We start from the raw sequence: 20,052 nt of genomic DNA on the forward strand, positions 1-20,052 counted from the left end.
TATTTTTAATTAAATGGAGATATAAAAGATGCTGCATTTCCTGGCAAAGAAACAGTTTCATTCATAGTAAACATTTCAATTAACTTGAAATAAAATATTTGGCATTTTTCTTTCATGAGAGGGAAGGAAAGTTGGGGTTTTTTATTATTTATTGAGTTTTTTCCTACACAGCATGGCAGGTCAGTTTAAAAGCAATTATCTGTATAGATCCCATCAGATGTATTAATATTTCTTTCTATGACCTTTTATTTTGTTAAAATTTATGACTATTTTTTTATTAATTCTACTTAGAGTGTTCATAGAACACTAACATATAACATACAAAGTGTGTGTTCTGTGAATGTACCTGTTTCCTGTAGATTCAGTGCAAAAAACCACTGATTAATATTAGGAAAGAATCATTTTTCATGATAACTGAGTTAATTGCAGTTTTTTCTTCAAGCTAGTCTTTGATTTAGTATCTGGACATCACCTAAAGGAAGTAAGGTAGCAGATTCTAGTTATTATTGCTGATAAGAGAAACAATTAAGTATAAGTTTGTGTAGTGCTTTTTTATAACTTGTGAAAGAAGCTTTATACCAGATCCATATGTCTGAAAGCAATATACAGCGCATTTCTCCACATGAGGGTAGAGAAGGTTTTAAGTGTATTTACTGGTTGCAAATAATTTCTGGCTTTTTAATTGTTGTACTGATCAAAGTGGGGAAGATGTTTTCAAAAATGGCTGAAAAATTGTTACCTACATGTTTCTTACTAGGGCTTTTACTAAATAGATGATGTGTTAGTTTTGGGCTGGCTAAAATAGAGTAGAATCCTAGAATGGTTTTAGTTGGAAGGCACCTTAAAGAACAGGTCCAGCTCCCTGCCATGGGGCAGGGACACCTTCCTCTAGATCAAGTTGCTCAGGACCACATCCAACCTGTCCTTCAACACTTCCAGGAATGGGATGTCCACCATTTCTCAGGGAAACATGTTCCAGTGCCTCAACACCCTCACAATAAGGAATTTCTTCCTCACATCTAACCTAAACTTATCCTCTTTCAGTTTAAGCCATTACCCCTTGTTCTACTGCTGCATGCCCTTGTATAAAGTCCCTCTCCAGCTCTCTTGGCAGCCCTTTTTAGTTACTGGAAGGCTGCTATAGGGTCTCCCCAGAGCCTTCTCTTCTTCTGGCTGTGAAATTCCAACTGGCTCATCTTGTCTTCACAGGAGAGTCGCTCCAGACTCCTGATTGTCAACAAAACCCAGATATAATTTTTAAAATAAGTTCTTAGCTTTTCTCATGCAAAGGAAGTTGATCTGTACTAGGAATACTAAATAATGTGAATATTTATACTTCTCCAGGTATTGTAACTATTGGAGAGGAAAAGAAAGTGTGCACTTCATCAGAAAGTTTCATCAAGATGTGTGACTCTAATGAGGTAAATAAATATCACAGTATTTTTGGCAAATCCATAATATATGTTGTAGTAGGAAGTAGCTGATCTGTGTTTTCTTACTGCTAATGTTCTAATTTTAGCTATGATGGTGAATAAAATCACAGCAAAAAATACAGTCAAGCAAGTAGTTTTCCTAGTCTTTTACCAAGTACCAAATTTAGTCAGTGCAATTTCTCCATCCATTTGTTTTCTAAATGCATTTGTGGTTTGTTTGGTTGGGATTTTTTAATAATTCCAATATCTCGTTCTTTGTTCCTGAGATGTTTTTGAAAGCTAATGCTCCTGCTGCATGATGAACAGGTCCATATAATGAATCATTGATTGAAGGGCTTATGATTACTGTTGTGACAGGAGAGTAAAGAATTCAAATGGATTTGGCCAAACCTTGTTTTGTGTTAGGATCGTAGCTCTTAGTACATCTTCTTTGTAGTTTTTCCCTTGAGCAAATGCCACCTGTTTCAGGGCAGCTGAGGGTTCTGGTTTTGTTTTTAAATGATAAAGGATGAAGACAGGACAAACAAAATTACATCTCCCTAAAACAAAAAGAGGCTAAAATGCTGATCCTTCTGAAGCCAAAGGGATCAACACTTGATAAATGTTTTACTGGGTCTTACTATGCTTGAATAAATCTTAGAGTGAAAGTACACAATCCACCCTTGTACCAAAACCATCTTAGAAACTGCAGCTCTTATAGTGTAGTTGACTCTGTGACTGCTGCATAAATCAGGTCACTGAAATTAAAAGCAAAAGTAATCATTTGGTTTGAGGTGAGATGAGGAAGGTGGTTAATTTGAATTATATAAGTAACCTGGTTTCTATTTTATCACTATGAACAAATTAGATAGGCAAATATGAGAGGAAAGTGTATCAATATATGTGGATGGAAAGGTACAGTTAATGAAGGAAAAATGGGGTTTCTTAGGCTGTCTCTGCCACTGGAGAAGCCACCACAAACATAATTCTTGTAAGGTAGTATTGTAGTATTGTAACATAAAAAAAAAACAACAAACAAATCCTTCAAAATGTACTGGAGTGCTTATTTTTAAATAATTAATTTTCTTAATATTTTATTATGTAAATGCTATATTTTTAAATGGAGTTATGCTTTTTCCCCGATATGAGCATTGTAACAAAACAAGCACGAGCACAATGACATGTAGTGATGTCAATGTCTTGGAAAAATATTCGTATTCATTACTTTTGTGGAAGGGTGGCACCAGGAAGGTAATTATTTGTTCTACGTTATTCTGAATTTTTGTTCAGTTTCTCTTTGGTGTACAACCATGAAAGTCCTTTCCTTTGTCTCCCTTTGCAGCTAAATATGACATTCCACTTGTTCATTGTGGCACTTGCTGGAGCTGGAGCAGCAGTCATTGCTATGGTAAGCTACCCAAGACTCTACTCCTCATCTGAGTTGCTAATACCTTCTGGTTCTGACTTAGGATCAGCTGTTGAATTTCCACATCATCACTCAATGCTATTATTAAAATATAGTTCTGTAATTCAATCCTCTCTTTTTCTTTTTCTTTTTTTTTAATATGTTTATGGATTCCCTTTGAAGTAGAATATAATTATTACTTTTTTAAATTAAAAAAACCGCCTTTAAATATGTGCTAAGAATTTTTAGTATTCTCTTGCTGTATTCAGGCCAGTGTCTGAATTCACGTGTCTGTGTTGTAACCATAGTATTATACTTTTATGATCTCTGCCTTTCTGGGTATTCATAGGCTTGCCACGCTGCTATTTTAGGAGCAGAATCTTTTTGTCAGTTCTGGGAATATATAGGAATGTGTTGATTTTTCTGCCAGGACTAATTTTTCTGCTCCTTTATAATGAAGATTACTTTAAATTTAGTGACATTTTGTCAATGAGAAGGTTCCACTGAGGAAAAAGTGTATGAGCTATTGCCCTGCTCTTCTGTCTTTTGTCTGCTGTATTTGCTTAAGCATAAAGATATTTTTAGACCTGCTATTCTGTACTGGTGTAGGTTTGCATTATGCATGCTGGAATGGGAAATGAAAAATGACTGTTGCTTGGTGCTGATGCATTCATAAGTGTTAGTGGTGGTGATTACTATATACTCCTTATACTAGTAAATTTTTATGGATCCTAGGGCCATGATTATTTTGTTATCCTCAGAATTACATTTATAAAAGAGTACATTCCGAAAATATTCAATGAAGCTAGTATTCCTCTTGCATTCATGGGTTTTTTTTCATCTGCCATTTTTTCAGTATTACATGACACCCTGCAAACAGCAAAGATAGCTAAATGAAAAATATATGTTTTCAATGTAGTTTTTGTTCTAAGGCGACAAATAATAAGCGTAATATTAGAATACAATTCATATTAATAATTTAATTGGTTTTCCAAACTGAATTTTTTCTGCTTACAGTTCCAAAAATGATGACCTTATAGCAATTATGGTAGTATATCATTAATGTTAGGAAATTATATCCAAAAGACCATTAGTTTTCCATTGTATGATTATTTTGAAGTATATTCAGTAATTATTATCAAATGCTATTTTGTTCAGATGAAAATTCTACATTTCAAGTGAGTTTTGAATCCAAATAGCCACCAAAAGATATTCAATGAATAATAACACATTTCCAGTGAAAAAAAATTAAGTAGGTACATTGTGCCACATAGTTTAAATACATAATACTTTCAATGAAGTTTTTAAAAAGACCCTTCAAAGCTCAGCATATCAAAGATGCCATAGATGTGTTACACCAAACACAAATACCCTAGGAATTCAGGTTGATGGCACACATTTATTCACATAATTTTGAAGGTTACCCATATCCAAGTGCACTTTCTGTTGAATTCTGTGACTGCACAGAACAGACATGACAACACTGTTTCAACAAAAATACAAATTAATGCTCTAAGTACTAGTAAATTACATAGTGTCCCAATGCTGGTAGATGTATGTTTCATTAAATGTTTGCAATAGTTTTGTATATATTTCAAGTTTGTAATTTTTTTGTTTGTCTTTAACCTACCATTCGAATCTGTTTGGTACCTGGTAAAGACTAGCACGTTCCACTCTGATGCTGGTAACTTCTAAAACTAGCATACCAGACCACATCTGAAGGTTGAGACATGTTCTTCACACTTGACACAGTAGCCCAAACACAAGGGATAGGCCATGAGGGAAAATTCAGAATTTTGAGATTGGGTATGCAGATATTAAAAATTCTCTTTAAGGGAGTTTACTGTCCCAAGGAAAAAGTAATGTAAGGTAGGAAAAATCAATTTGGGGTCCTAACTATCTCATCGAGGAAGAAGAAAATATCTTTTTTCCCCCAGATCCTACACTCAAATTAGCAGACAGAGGTAGTGCATCAGCAGTGGACTGAGGTGAGAAACAGTGTGCAGAAGCCATTTAAGTCATTGGAGAACCACTGCCCTTCACTACATGTGCTGTTTCAAGAATAATCACAGATATGAAATTGTGACATTTGTCTTTGTGTATATCCGGACCTGTAGCAGATCTCCATGTTTGTGAAATTCAACAGGAAAGTGAGATTAAAATACCAGTCTTTTACAAAAGAAAAATCTTATGAATGTAATGCACTCTTAAAATATTTCTTACGAACAGTTACTTTAAACCAGAAGAGTCCATCTGACTAAAGGAGTAAGTATATTGTATTTATAGCCCGTCAGTAACAGTAGTGCAACTTCAGGGACACTGCTGAATAACTGAATTGGTAAAATCTGCTCTCTGACATGACATTTTAAGTTTTGACATCAATATACTCCACTGTATCCTCACTTCTGGATTTGTAAACATTTGCCAGACTATTTAATATCAAAAGATTTCCTAAACTCTCTAAAGTCAATATGATTCTACAAAAGTCACAAAAGAATCAGCTAATTCATAAACGTTAAGACTATCTGTTCTCAGGATACTTTTCATGAAACTGCATTTTAAAAATATATTTTTTCAAAAAGTAGTCATTTATTACAAAATGACCACAAAAAATTGTTAATACTTGCAAAGCCTATTGGTCACAAATCACCATTTCCCCATATCTCTCAGTCTCAGATTTGTATATGAATGTTAGAATATTTTCACAATTCACTAAATACCTCTTTAGTCTGCAAAGAAGAATGTTGTTTCGGGGTTCAAAAGGAGGATTGTCCTATGTATTAGGACTGAGATATAGGAAACATCAAATTTTTTAGAGTATGTCAGGGAAAGTTTCATTTTGCAGCAAAGAAAACTGTCAAAGAGTTTATTTTGAAAATATATCATTCTTATGTCAACACAAGATGGGACAAAAAGAACCAAACTCAAAATGTGGTAGAATTGAAGAAGATATCTAAGCAGAACAGGTATGGAAAGACCCTGCACTGTCTTGCATATGTCTGTAATTGAAACCTCCTGAGGCAAACTGTGGAAACTGTCTGGCTTCAATTTAAATAAGCCTTGACGAGGGCCCCACTGGCTTCAGGCTATTCAGGTCATGGAATTGTGAAATGCAATTAGACAGCCACTTAGAAATGGCCTCCTTAGTGTGGCAATGTTATCTAGGAACTTGGTGTTAAAATAAAAAACAAAGGTGGCAGGACTGTTCAATGTATATGTCGTTATAAAACATGGATATGTATTTGAGATTATGTAAATTAAAGTAGGAGTTTCCTGGCAAGTCTTCCTACTTACAGTGAATGTGAACTCCAAGTTTTCAACAGTTACTATAGTAGCTTGGCCCTATAACTTCTTATGGAAGGAATGAGCAAAAAATGGGTGTTTAATGAAGGTCAGACTGTGACCAATATATCTTCAAAATAATCTAATATTTTAATAAAAAAAGAAAAATCCCAAGTGAAACTGCAAGACATTAAGTTTAAATTTGTCTCTTACTGGGTCATTATTTTTGTGAGGATAAGAAAAGTGCGTACATCATCCCATTTTTATCACAGATTCTTCAGTTGCAAGGATTTCTGGCAGATGTGTTTCAAAAGGTCATGAAGATGTGAGTACACTGCTCAGATACCTCCCACTCTCAGAATTCTCATGTCTACAATCTGTTTGAGTTTCAGATTGTATTTTTAACTGAAATTTCAGCCTCAAAGGACCAGTATTCATGTTTTCATTGGGTGCAATCTGTAAATGAGATGACAGAATTGTTAGGTTTACCAGACTGTTTTGACTTTTCTCAAGAGTTTTACCATGGAGGAAATTTAAGGCATTTCGTTCAGTACAGTGGGGATTCAGGATTAGGGTCTCTTGTTTGATCTAGAAATGCCTGATCCAGAAACTACCCATGGTGAAAGCTTTTGGAAGAGCTGAGTTAGGATAGAAGGTGTTTCTTTTTCCTGTGTGCTAAATTATGACCAGAGAGTGTTCCAGAGTGACATACGACATGCTGCCATCTCCAAAATCTATCCTCACAGGTTGTCTTAGTAGTGCTGTTCTACAGATATTAAGAAACTCCTAAAAACACGCAGAAATACTACTCTCTAGGTTTTTTTTCCTAGAGGACTGATTATCTGACCTTCTTTCTATGTTTTGGCTCCTCAAGTCAGACAGTTTTCCTCAAATAAGGATTAGTTGGAAGCTTGACATAAAACATGAGGATAAAAAAGATAGCAAAAACAAGGGCTTCAGAATGCTTTCCTTGATCTTAGTTATCCAGATTAAGAAATGTACTTTTGCCTGTACTAATCAGCAACAATTGCTAACAAACATTTGTGGGGAAAAAAAAATCCAAACATTGGCTTTTCCAAAAGAGAAAAAACATATTAAAATGGATCTGTTTATTTAGTACGAATCTAAAATACTCATATCTACAACAGTAAAACATGAACAGGAGAATTTGCATAATCCCAAGGTGGTTATTATTTATTGTATTATTATTCCATTTTCCATTAATTGAATCCAGTCTAATTTCTTGCTTTCTTAAAGAGGGGTGAAATATTTTGGATCTCACAAAATTGTCCATTGCCTCTAAAAGGAAGTTGATTAACATAAATTTAAGAGACGCTCTCATCAGAAAGTGTCTGAAAGTCTGCTAGGGAGGGAATAAGTGTTCATAGAGTCTCACCATCAACCAGTTGAATACCCTCATGGAACATTTTTATTTTCTGACTGAGTACAGAGACCATCCTTTTCTTTTTTTTTTTTTTTTTTTTTTTTTTGCCAACTATATTTTGTCATATTTTGCCTGACTGAACTTATTTTTCACTTAATGGCAATTTTCCCACAGATTAGCAAGTTAAATACAAAGCTAGAATTGTAGTTGAAAGAAGTAAGTCATGGCTAAGTGGAAAGACAATGCTAACTTTAATAAGAAAGTAAAAAGCAAAACTTTCTGTAATTGTATTAGATATACAATCTAAAGATGTATCATATTTCTATTTTAAGAACTACTTCAACAAATACTTCTTCAGTGGGGAAAAGTGTCCAATAAATACATAACCAGAAGGCATTTTTACACATACAGTTGCAGACAAGCTGAAAAATAATGTAGGGATGATTTGTTGATTTTTCAGGTTTTAGGTTAGTTTTTTTAACCATTGCTACCAACTACCAGTTATAGTAACAGTAACAGCTGTGAGATGAGTAATCTGAAGATTAATGAAGCCTGAATTTGCCATCATGGTCCTATATTACTTCTTGACATAAGAATGCCTAGTTCCTCCTGATGAGAAACCAGTCTCTGTTCTACAGCCTTCAAGTTTAAACGTGCTCTATTCTGACTACCTCTACTGTTGCTTAACTCTGTGTTACCTCTCTTACAGGTTCATTATCTCATGGTCTTGTCTGCCAACTGGGCCTATGTGAAAGATGCTTGCAGAATGCAAAAATATGAGGATATTAAATCAAAGGAGGAACAAGAGCTGCATGATATTCATTCTACTCGCTCTAAAGAGCGGCTCAATGCTTACACATAAAAGAAACCTTGTCTTACTTCCTAACATGTGAATGCTTCGTTGTTTAACTAAAGGCCATCCTACCATTTTAAAAACAATTGAAAGTGCTTCTCACAAAAGATAGTTTAGGTGACTTACATATCACCTACATACAATTCTTGGTTGTCTAGCACTTGGTTTCTTAATTAGTTCTTACTTTGTGTGACCATTCTATACCACAAAGCTCCTAAATAGCCTTTCCTGAATCCCTTTAAGCTAATTAGTTCTGATAGATCAAGGATACTAAACTATTGTCAAATACAACTATGTGTTTGATTTTTTTAATCACTTTGTATGTGTTATGCATAACACCTTTTGCATTGTTTCTTATATGTTTTTGGAAAAAAAAGTAGCTTTTTATACTTTTTAGTTTTGAGTTCAGTAACTACTTTAACTACAGGTATACTTCAAAGGGACCATTGTACATGATGTACAATATATAAAGAAAACATTCTGATGACTTTCCTTTATATATGGAAAACCTGCCAGAGGGACCCTGACCAACTTGAATGAAGGTCCTAAGAACGTTTTAAACAATCAAAGGTGCAATTTCTAAATTTGTAATAGTGGGTAAAAAAAAAGAAAAAAAAATGAAAAAAGAAAAAAAAGAAAAAAAGAAAAAAGTGCTTCTTATCTTTGTTAACATTGTATTATTGATGTTTTTAAAGAATATTCTCTTGTTTCAAGTTCCATGGGTGATAATTCCTGTTTGTATTGTGAGCATGCAGTCCGTGGTGCTAACAATGCATGGCCACTTGCCTTTTGAAGGAATTCAATACCACGGCTACCTGTTAACGAGTTATGGTATATAGACAACTGTTAATTAAGTGATATAGTTATTCATAGTTTTCTACAGAATAATCTCTCTTTAATTCAATGATGGTTATGCTAAATTGGAGCTGTCCATGTGATGATGTAAGAAATTACTGCTTAGCTACATTTATGAAAGTAATATATCAAAAATGCAGTGACCATAGGAGTCAGATGTCTTTTTACCTGCTTTAAAAATTTAAATGGATTGCACCTGTCTGAACTGTAAAAGATATATTAAAGGAGACTTCCATAAATGTTATAGCTTGGCTTCTAGCTTTCCTACACATAATGGTTTACCTGTATTACGTTGAAGTAAGGTGAAAGACCACTACAGAGCTTATTATTTCAAAGTGTAGTAATATATTTGAACCTTTATTTTGATAGGAAAATTTTACCAGAAAGATAGTTCATCTTAATTTGAAATAATTACCTGTATCAAAAACAGAACAAAAAACCCTATTTAAGAAAAGTCGGTATTATTGGACCAAATTTGGTGGATTTTTTTTTTATGTTGCCTATTTCTAATGCTACAAGAATGCTGTAAAGTGTCTTTTAAAGTGATGTAGCCTGACAAGACATTTTTGTCAGTGTTAAAAATCTTAGGTAGTTTTGTGCACTTATTGGACCATTGTGAATTCTCTCTCAGTGTAAGTGCATTTCTAATAAAACTTCTTGAGTAAAACTCTTCTTTGTACTATTACTAGTCATGCATCATCAGTAATTTTTAACAATTCTTGTAGTAAGTAGAAGGTAATACTATAGTTACTTGTGGCATGATAATGCATTAAGTAGTATTAGTTGGTTGAGTTTTTTTCTTTTTCTTTTCTTTTGCTTGTTTTGGGGTTTTTTTGGTTGTGTTTTTGATTTGGGGTTTTGGTTTTGGTTTGGATTTTTTTTACACTTAAGCTGTCCTACGGGGCCAACAGTTTTCTGATAACGTGCAGTACCGGTATTACAGTTCTGCAAAAAGTATTAGGAACCTCTTTTTGGATTCTATATTGTAGTGTTTCAGTTTTGTGTCTTAAAATGTTTGTGCTGATTTTTAAAACTATGTCTTTTAAACTCATGTAATGATGTTAATGCTTTTGGCTCTTCTCTGGTATTAGAGTTTGTATTTTCACAAAGAATGCTTTGTAGCAGGCATTAATCTGTTTTGTACATAAATGTGCCAACAGCTTGATGGTGGCGTTTTTGAAATGTAGAACAAAGTGCTTGCAAAATGTAATAAACACACTTGTGTACTTTGTGTTCTTGTTAATTCTTTGTGTAGTTTTTCTTTGCCTCTACTGGACAGGTCATTGTAACCAGAAATGGAAGAAGCTTGTTCCTCCTATGGACCTTGCTATTGCACAGATTGCTTTGAATATACCTCTCAATCAGCATTTAGTGTCAGAAATCATATATCCTAAGAATAAGAGAGTAAAATATTTTCTAAGAGCAGAGTTTCATAGTCTAGGAAGTGCCAAGTAACAGGAGCCACACTTGCTGTATTTTTGACGTATCAGTCAAAAGAACAATTGGGAAAGATTCACGTTACTACAGTGTCATTTGGAACAGCTCAGCAGAAGCTGATCTGACAGCAGTTTGAATATTGCTGAGGATACTGATTCATGGATACTACAGTAGGTAATACTCTGAAACCTCAATAACAATACTACATTACTTAAGTGCATGTAAAGTAATTTAAATGGTTAAGAGAGACCTATAGCTCTGCCAGCTCACGTGATATCACTAAGGAAAATTATTTAAAATACAGTTCCACAATATGTTTGCTTCTCAGTTAACTAGCTGTTATGTAGCTCTCTGTGTGCTCTCGATGAGAACCTGTGCCATAATGGCAAACAATTTTTCAGAAGCAGCACAAGCCAAGGGAGTAGAGGAGCTTCCCATAGCACAGCACAGCACATCAGTCATAAGTGATTCACTTCAAAGTCTGCACATATTTGGTTTTTTCCAGAGTCTTCTCTGGTTGTTGACAGCCTAAGCTGATTTTTCCTGAGGTAGGCTGCATGGATCTTGATTTCTATAGCCTCTTTTTTGCTTAGCCTAAACTTGTAACTGTTGTGCTTTTAAGAAACAAGAAAACCATCGTAGGTTAACCTGTTTGGTGCTGGTTTTAGCCGCACAAAAGGCTGCAGTTAAAAGAAAATTTTCAGTTTAAGAGAATTCCAGCCCTAGATACTCAGTTTTGCATGTTCATCACCGTTTATTATGCCCCATCAGTGCTACTAATAGCATGTTACAAAACAGATTAAAAAATTTTTTTGAGGTAGACATCCTTCCTACTTACTGTTTCCCACTCACATCACCCCCCTTTTTTTGCACAAGGTTATTTTATCCCTCAGCAGGAGTGTTCCCCTCAGCAGCAGCATTTCTGCTTTGAGCACAAGCACATGAAACATTAAATCAGCATGATTTAGACAATGCACAGCAGTGCACAGCAGACGTGGGGCTGACTGTGTGCACCATAGTAGAGAGAATGGCAATTTTTAAGCCAATGTGCCATATAGTTAGGTGATGTAGTTAAAAACAAGACACACTGAAATTATTTGCCTATTTAATATTTCTAAATAGTTAATGATATTTTTTCCCACAGGACCTAAAGTAAGAGGATTTCAACTATAACTATCAACTATATCTATAAACTAATTTTAAATTATATATGCAAATTTTAATCTTACATTAATGCAATTATTTAAATTGTAAAATGTATGCATTGATTGTAAGTATTTATTGAACATTACCATGATTGCAACTCACTTTCAGTTGATGTAGTATATTTTAGGACAGAATATTTCTGTACTGTACTTCCTATAATAGTAGATGGCAACAGTTTGTAGTCTTTTCCATCATCAAGGTCCAATGCATTTTTCAATTTTTCACTTTTGGGTTACCACAAGTATTTAAGTAGCTGGTTTTTTGACGAGCACAGCTCAGTTTATAAACCATAAAAGATTAGACTATAATAAATTTCATCTCAGGAGGAAAGGGGGTGTTTATACAAGCTCTGTCTTAAAAAAATCCCAACATTTTATTTTCATTGGGTTGTACAGAAACCCCACATATATTTATATTGTTAAGCAACAAGCCAATTTATGTCTCCAGGTGACACCGCATTTCAGAACTGCCTCCATTTTGGGTAGATATCAATTGGAACAAACAAGTCCAGAGCACACAGTGTATTTAGCAGCTCTTTCTGTCCCACACAAATTCTTCTAACTTGTATTTTCCACAAGGGAGGAATCTAGCAGTTTCTGAATTATGAGATTTTCAACTATAGTTTCTTGTTCTTTCAGGTGTCTGCAGAGGATCCCAACACATCACAGAGTTACTTCTGTGTTTAACAGTTATCAGCAATGATGAAGAAAGGTAAGTGACTCTGCTGGCACACCAGCAGAGATGGTGACTAGTAGAGAAGTGAATCATCTTTGGCTTGCAGTAGTCTAAGCATCAGCCAGGTTTGCAGCTATTCTGTAGGGAGAAATTTATCCTTAGAAAAGGGTTCTGCCCACAAGCTGCTGAGGACTCTTTCCCTGTGTAAAGTGGAGTTGGTCAAATAAATGTGATCCCCAGGGAAGATCATTTCAGTTGGTCTTTGAATTGGCACTGCTGAGCTTCCCGTGACCGAAAGGGATGGTTTGGGGGCAGGTTTATCTACTTTAGGAGTTATTAAAAAACAAAACAAAACACAAAACCCAAGAGACCTGCATGAATCTCCTATGGTTCTACATGTTGAGTTACTCAAGACAGAAATAGAAAAGGGATTATTAGAGCTAGGTTTTTCAAAGGGTCTAAATATTTTTTCTTCTTAGTTGTCCAGGAAAACCATACTTAGCATGAATCACTTTCCTGTGGTTGATAGAGAATATTTCGGTGTCTGAGACTGTAAGTCCTGCATTTTATTAAATAGTTTACTCACATGTATTTCTTTGTAATATTAATTTTAGAACAAATCTCATGGGAAAATAAATTAACCTCAACAAATTCATGTCCCTGTTAAAACATGCAAATCAATTCCAGGAATTTTACAATTCAGCTAGTTTAGTTGCATGTACAGTCACACCCTCACCACTTTGTCCTTTTGGAATAATAAACTAAATCACATGGTTAGACACAGAGGAAAATTGTCAGGTTCATCAGCTGTCTGGTTTGAACTGACTAAGCAGATGGAAACCTTTCCCAAGAAGGCAGTGCTGAATGTCTCATACCGATGCCATCTTCTGAAGTATGAAACAGGTAAAGCCTGGATACCTCATTAAGGTGTTTAATTCATATTTCTGCTTTCCTTTCATTATTTGCTTCTCCATGACATGCTGGTCCTTGTGCCATGATATGAATTGGAACTGAAGCAACTTATAACTTGCTGCTACTGAGGAGGGGACGTACTGATGCCACTGAGTGGTGATATACCACATGCTTGGAAACAGGAACGAGGGCAGAGAAGAAGGAAGGCAGAAAAAAGGAGATATAAGATTTTCCTTTCCTAGTAAGCCCTAGCTGCAAGGTAATAAGCTGGGCTTGAGACCTGTACCTCAGTTAAAGCATTATATACAGGTATGCCTTGCAGGACTAGGGCTTTAGGAGTAGTGAGAGTTTCTGATGAGGTACAAAGGGCAAATGCTACTTGGAACATAGTGATTTTGGACAGTCTAAAGCCATGTTTCCCCTGAAAGGAGCAGATGGCTAAGAGAAACCTGTAAACCTTGGGTCACAGCAGGACCCAGTCACTGGTCATCTGGCCATGTGTTCTCAGGATCTCTTCCCAGCATGAGTAACATGGTGGCAGAGCAGATATGTGACATATGCAATGCATGGAACTATGGGGTAGAGTTTGTGTCACTTAAAGCAGCTCAGGGGATGATGCAGAAGAGGACCTCTGCTGCAGACATAGTCCTGGCCCCACTGCAGTAAGGTTGTTTTTCACTAACACAAGGACGAAAAGGATTTGATGGTGATCAGTCTGGAAAATCTGATTTTTATATGTGAGATGTGTCAGGTTTCTTTGCAATGTAATAGTTAAAGTTAAGTGCTTGCATTTTTCATATCTCTTAAATATACACACACATACATACAATATATAGTCCAATAAAATAGATTTTTTTTTAAATTAACCTCCATGCTACAGTAATGTTAATGGCAGCCTTAAAGAAAAATAGTAAATTCAATGATTAGGTGAAATTTTTCACACAAGAAATGGCATTAATTTTACTCTAGCACAGTTATCAGATACTTTGTAAATGATAAGATCATCTAAGGAGATAATAGAAGCTTTGACTTTTCTTCATGAGCCCATTCATCTTGTTTTGCTTTCTGATAATAGCGGGCCTCTGGGCTTCAGAGTGTTATTTTTTTTCACCTACATATCTTCCAAACATTCTGAAAGAAATGTTAAGCCTAATAGGACTAGTCTCAGCATTTAACACACGGAAATACATGCGTGAGCAGATATTTTTCCTTGTCTTTCTTTAGCAAGCTCAGTACTGTTCTTTATTTCACTGCAGAGCTTCCAGAGTGTATCCACAGGTGCTGTGTCTTCATGCTTGCTTTCTCCTAACCCTTTTCCTGGTGCTCCCTTCACCCACAAACACTGCCTCTGGGCAAGCCACTGCTGGGCTTGGTTTCCCCCTTCATCTCTGCAGGTCTGCTTTGCTCCAGCTGCAAGTGGCTGGGACTGGCATTAGGATTAATCTTACCTGGCTCAGATAAATGTGATGCTGTGCCCAGCTAAGCCCCCGACATGGTTACTTATCATGCTCCTCCTAGCACATTCTCAGCCTCATTATCCAAATGTGAGCCACCCTGTGAAGAAGAACTATGGAGAATATGTAAACGAAGGAGAAAAACCTGAGCTCCTTAAAGAAATTTCTATCATCCTTCAATATTCCTAATATAAAGGGAAAACCAGGAAGTGGGGGAATATTTATATATATTATGTTACCATAAATCCTAGGCCAATTTGTGCTATGCAATACTTTTCAACTGATAGTCAAGATTTATTGTTGTTCTTCTTTAAGATCAAACAAAACAGTAAAGAGTGATATTAGACAAAATAATATTTTCCTAAACTGAGAAGAGTGTTCAAAGAAGCTGATGAAAAAAAACAAATCCACTAAGTTCACAATAAAAAAAATATTAAAAGTAATAATGTGGGTTCATACGATAATTTATGTGATATAATTAAGTGAACTGTAGGAAGTGATAAACCTAAGGAAAAAAGTTTGTTATTAGAAGAGATTAAAAGAATGTCCTTTTTTAAATACAAGACCAACTAAGAGTACTCAGAAATGTCTTGGTAATTAATGTACAATGTGAAATTTTTGCACTTTGACAACAAATACACAGATTCATATATCCATTTGTATACAACTCTATTAAAATATAAGAGAAGACCACGTGCATTGAAGGAGCCATTGAACTGTGAAAGTCCTCTCTTCTTACCAAAGGCTTCCCTGTGTGCCATGGGGAGCAGTAAGAGTTTGTTATCTGCATTAATCTCTTTAACTAGATTAAATTCTTGAGAACAAAATCCACTCAGTTCCTGGACTAGTACCTGGGCCAGATCTGTCAAACAGGTATTTATGAACAGACATGCAGACAATTTGACTATGTTCCAGAAGATTAGAGTTGAACTCTGTGTCACAGGTTTTCCCAGGAGGCTAACTGAGAAGACTGCACTTCTTTCTAGGGTCATAGTCCTTATAATAGTTCTGTTGTTCTGTTTTCTTTAATCCATCTGGAAAGAAAATAGACAAAAAAAATTGTAGAAACTGAAAACTGAATGGAAACAAATCTGTGTTTGATCCAGCATTGTTTTGGCTACTGACTTTTTGGGTTGATGCTAGGCTGGGGCAATATAGTGCTAAATTACAGTTTGATAAATATTTTGGATATTATTATTACTTATTCTGTGTTTTTATTTTGGCACTTGCAGTCCTGACTTCATATACTTACAGGTGACCTAACTTAATTTCTTCTGTGTAGTAAATGAGAGAATTTTTCAATAGCATTTAATTTTTTGATGTTGAACTTCTTTGTAATTTTAAATAATTCTTGATTATTTTAAAATATTTTTTCCATATGAATTTTTGAAAATGCAATCATTTCAGCTCTATTTCTTTCTAGGAATTTGTTCAGACTGAGAAATTGAACTAAAATAACTTAATGTACTTACCCTTTCTTTTTGAAGTATTATGTTTCAAAATTCCTTAAGCTCAAAGCAAATCCTTCTTCTAATTAAATAATTAGACTCATAAAAAAAAGGTGGAATCAAGTACAAGTGCTGTGGTGACACTGAAATTGAATATTTTACATATTTTTCTGTCCTCAACTGCATGCCAAGATATGCTATAAATAGCTGCAAGCAATCTTTCTATGAAATTTTGGCGTTCAAGTTTGTTTCTTTATGATCAGGCCCTCTGTGGGCATAATCACACCTCTTTAATATAATTTAATTAAACATCAGTGAAAGTCCTGAAGGAAGGAAAAAAATTTTTTTTTTTTTTTGGTGCCTGTATGACAGAGCTGAGTGTTCTATTCGTAGACACAATTGTGGATAAATTGAGAGCATGCTGATTTTCTTGCTTATTCCTCATTAAATAAAAGTATCTTTGCATATAAACACAACCACCACCGCCCCCCAAAACACAACACAAGGAGATTATCCACGTAAAGTATTATTTTATAGCTTTTAATGTCAGTGAGGAAAACGGTAAAAGGGATGACGATATGATCAATCTCAGACATGGATGTGTGGAGTACTGACATCTGGTGGTAAAACTATGTAAAACAGAAGAACGTGGCTAATAAATCGCTTTGAGAGGGTCTGATTTTAAATAATCGCTTTCAGAAGACAAATCTGTTTCTTTTCTACTTCTGTATGTTTAGAAAATATTCTGTAGCATAGCTCAAAAACATTCAACCACTCTGTCTTTATATATGTATATATATATATATATATATATATAAATAGATTCAGCCCTTAATTATCATTTGCAAATGGGAGTGAATTAACAGGGAGGATTTCAGCGGGGAACCTGACTTCTTGGCATTGCTCATTATTCTAAAGCGATTTTTTAATCTTAAGCAGGTTTTTCCACCTACTTTAGAAGTGGCATTTGCACATAATTATCGTTGCAAGACGGTAGTTTAAATCACCACACCACCATCCCCCACTTCAAATGACACTTATTTTTGTAGTACAACGATTTTTTTTTTTTGCATATTACAGGTAAAATTTATAAAAATACTATTTATGATGCTCACTTACCTTACCTGGTGGGAAAACAGGGATACTAGCCTGTTAGAAGTACTTGTCACTTTCTAGAACAAACATATTTTTAATTAAACTCATGAGTGGTAAAACTAAGTAGTAACAGCTTCCAGCTGTATCTAAGCCTTGTTTGGCGTTAAAGCAACAAACACAGCTCTGAATTCCTGTGGAGCAGAGCTGTCTTTGATTAAAAAGGCATGGGATCCTGAGACAACTCATCTTGGTAATGATCTGCATTATCTCTGCAGATATGAAAGTTGCCTGTTAAGCTGCCTTATGTCTAGCTAGCCAAGCAGCTATCCAAAATTCAGCTGTGTTACTGTTAGAGCCCAGAACATGGAGGGGGATAGACCAGATGATATTTATGGTAATTTTAGAGGCCTTAGGATATATCTCTGCTGGTCTTCACCTACTGCTCCAGAAGCGGTGTCAAATGTGACATCTCGCACCTGCTGGCCCTGTCAAGGGTATCAAACACCCTGAAAAATGCAAAATGCCACCAGATTACTAAACTTAGGTGAGTCTTACATCTTCTAATCTCCAGTGTTTTAGCTGGGGCTTCTCAGCGTGGGGTAGACTTTAGAGCCAGCCCTGTGCTGCTGTCTCTGGCTCAACCCTCCAGCCTTGTTCCTTGGCAAGAAGACAACACAGTCAAATCCTGTAGGTCTTCTGGATCCCAGCTGGAGGAACAGGTACATACATCGCCTGTAGCTCTTCTCTTGATAAAGCATTTCCTCTTTACAGATAATTAAAATACAGATCTGATTTAATAAGGAAAACAGGTAGAATTAGGGCAGAGGAGAACCTTGCCACTCCACTTTCTGGTGCCTTCCTAAAGGTGAAAAAAATGGAAAATATTTTTTAAAAAGCACTAATTCAACTCAGCTGTGTTGTGGTTTTGTTTTGTGGTGGTTTTTTTGGTTTTGCTTTTTGGTTTTTGGGGTTTTTTTGTTGTTGTTGTTGTTCTTGTTTTTTGGCTTTCCAAATGTAGGGAGGGAATTTTATCAGGAATTAAGTCATTATCGAAACAAGATTTTGGCAAGAGGAGCAAAGCCTTAAAAATTGAACTAAATGCTGCTTTACCAAACATGTAACTTTCTTAATTCTGTCTTAATTCAGTTTAACAATGTATAGTCCCTTCCCAGGAAGGAAATTCCAAGCTAAATAGCATTCTTGCTAAATTTGTTCTTGATTTAAGTCTGGGAAATGTGCCTTGGCCACTGCTTAATTTTAGGAGATGCTTACTTACTTTACAGATGCAAGTTTACTTGCCCACAGACCTTGTCTGCATGACACCAGCTGGCGTAAATATGTGTTGTCTTCTTGTTTGATTTAACCAATTATTAAGATTAATTGCAGAGCTTCCTCAGAAAAACTTTTATCCCCCAAAACAAGAACCTCCTTTTTCATAAATATGTATTTATCACTTCTTTTTCTCTTAAAAGTGATTCATAACTGGCTGCACAGTCAGTTAATATCTAAGTCCAGAATAAGGCACCAGAAGAAGTGACTAGGCAAATTCAAAGACAGAATATCTGTAGTAAAATTTCTGACTCAAGTGAAAACATTGGCAGGGTTTAAAAGCATGTTACCTGTCAAAGACTGACTTCGCTGTTCCCCTCTCTCATCCTCCAAATGTGTGAAGTATCTTCTTGCACACATCTCATAATTATTCATGCAGTATCTGCAGTCTGGAAAGAGTCCTGGAACTTGGCTTCTGACACTAAACACAGGAAAAGGAACTGTCAGCACATAGTTTTATAATATACTTATCTGATAATTTTATTTGGTGCGCTACATTTTCCACATATCAGTACTTGTGCTCATGGTGACAGTGTCTCTCCTTAACTGCCACACAACCACGTGTGCTACACATAATGCTGTTAATCATTCTGGCAGTCTGTGTGTGCCTGTCTCAGAGCCAGGGCTGAGAGAGGAGAGCAGACTGTTCCAATGAACTGGTGCAGGCAATGGAGTGGATGGACATGCAAAGCAGTTATTGGGAAAATGAACAAATGGGTATTGCTGGTGAGGCAAAGAGGATGCGATAGGAGAAAGACATGACAAGACAAATTGGTGACAGGGTAAAAGCAGCAAAGGGAGTGAATCAGAAAACGGTGTCATGTAGCAGGGAGCCGTGAGAGTGGAAACAGAGCTGGGATGGGTCATACCTCAAGCACTGGACAGGATGGGAAAACCACTGAGGCATGGAGATAATTTCCAACCTGATACGAGACTAGAGCACAGATCTGAATGAGAAAGAAAGAATTAAAAAAAAATGAAAAACAAACAACACTCAAAAATATATAGTAGTATGAGAGAAATAAGTCTATTTAGCTGTATTTGGAGATCACGGACGAGAGTCCCGAGAGAAGGTAGTTCTGGAGAACTTACAAACTCAGCAGGACTTTTAAATAATAATAAAAAGAATAAGAAATAAAAACATTCAGCTGTTAAGAGACATATATATAGAACACCTCTTGACAGTCAGACATCAGAGAACACCTATGGTAAGTTTGAAATACGGAGTGAAAAGAAAGATGAAAGATCTTGCCCCGTAAGTACATAACTTTGCAGTGACTCAGTCATTGAGACTGAGGAAGAAGA

General features: G+C 35.6%; 1 protein-coding gene and 1 long non-coding RNA gene across 3 annotated transcripts in view; both read left to right on the top strand.

Annotated features, from left to right (window-relative positions):
• The window catches only part of GPM6A (glycoprotein M6A), a 121,510-nt gene extending 111,076 nt beyond the window's left edge, over positions 1–10,434 (top strand). Inside the window, exons 5-7 of the mRNA XM_032109708.1 lie at positions 1,345–1,421; positions 2,755–2,820; positions 8,193–10,434. Coding sequence (XP_031965599.1) covers positions 1,345–1,421; positions 2,755–2,820; positions 8,193–8,345 — 296 coding nt within the window. The 3' untranslated portion in view covers positions 8,346–10,434. The remainder of the gene's footprint in view (positions 1–1,344; positions 1,422–2,754; positions 2,821–8,192) is intronic.
• Positions 10,435–12,104: 1,670 nt separating this feature from the next.
• The window catches only part of LOC116444766, a 32,990-nt gene continuing 25,042 nt past the window's right edge, over positions 12,105–20,052 (top strand). For both annotated transcript variants that reach the window (XR_004240477.1, XR_004240476.1), the window contains exon 1: positions 12,105–12,545. This is a non-coding gene — a long non-coding RNA (uncharacterized LOC116444766). The remainder of the gene's footprint in view (positions 12,546–20,052) is intronic.

This window comes from Corvus moneduloides, chromosome 5 (genome assembly GCF_009650955.1).
Source record: "Corvus moneduloides isolate bCorMon1 chromosome 5, bCorMon1.pri, whole genome shotgun sequence".
NCBI classification, from domain to species: Eukaryota; Metazoa; Chordata; class Aves; order Passeriformes; family Corvidae; genus Corvus; species Corvus moneduloides.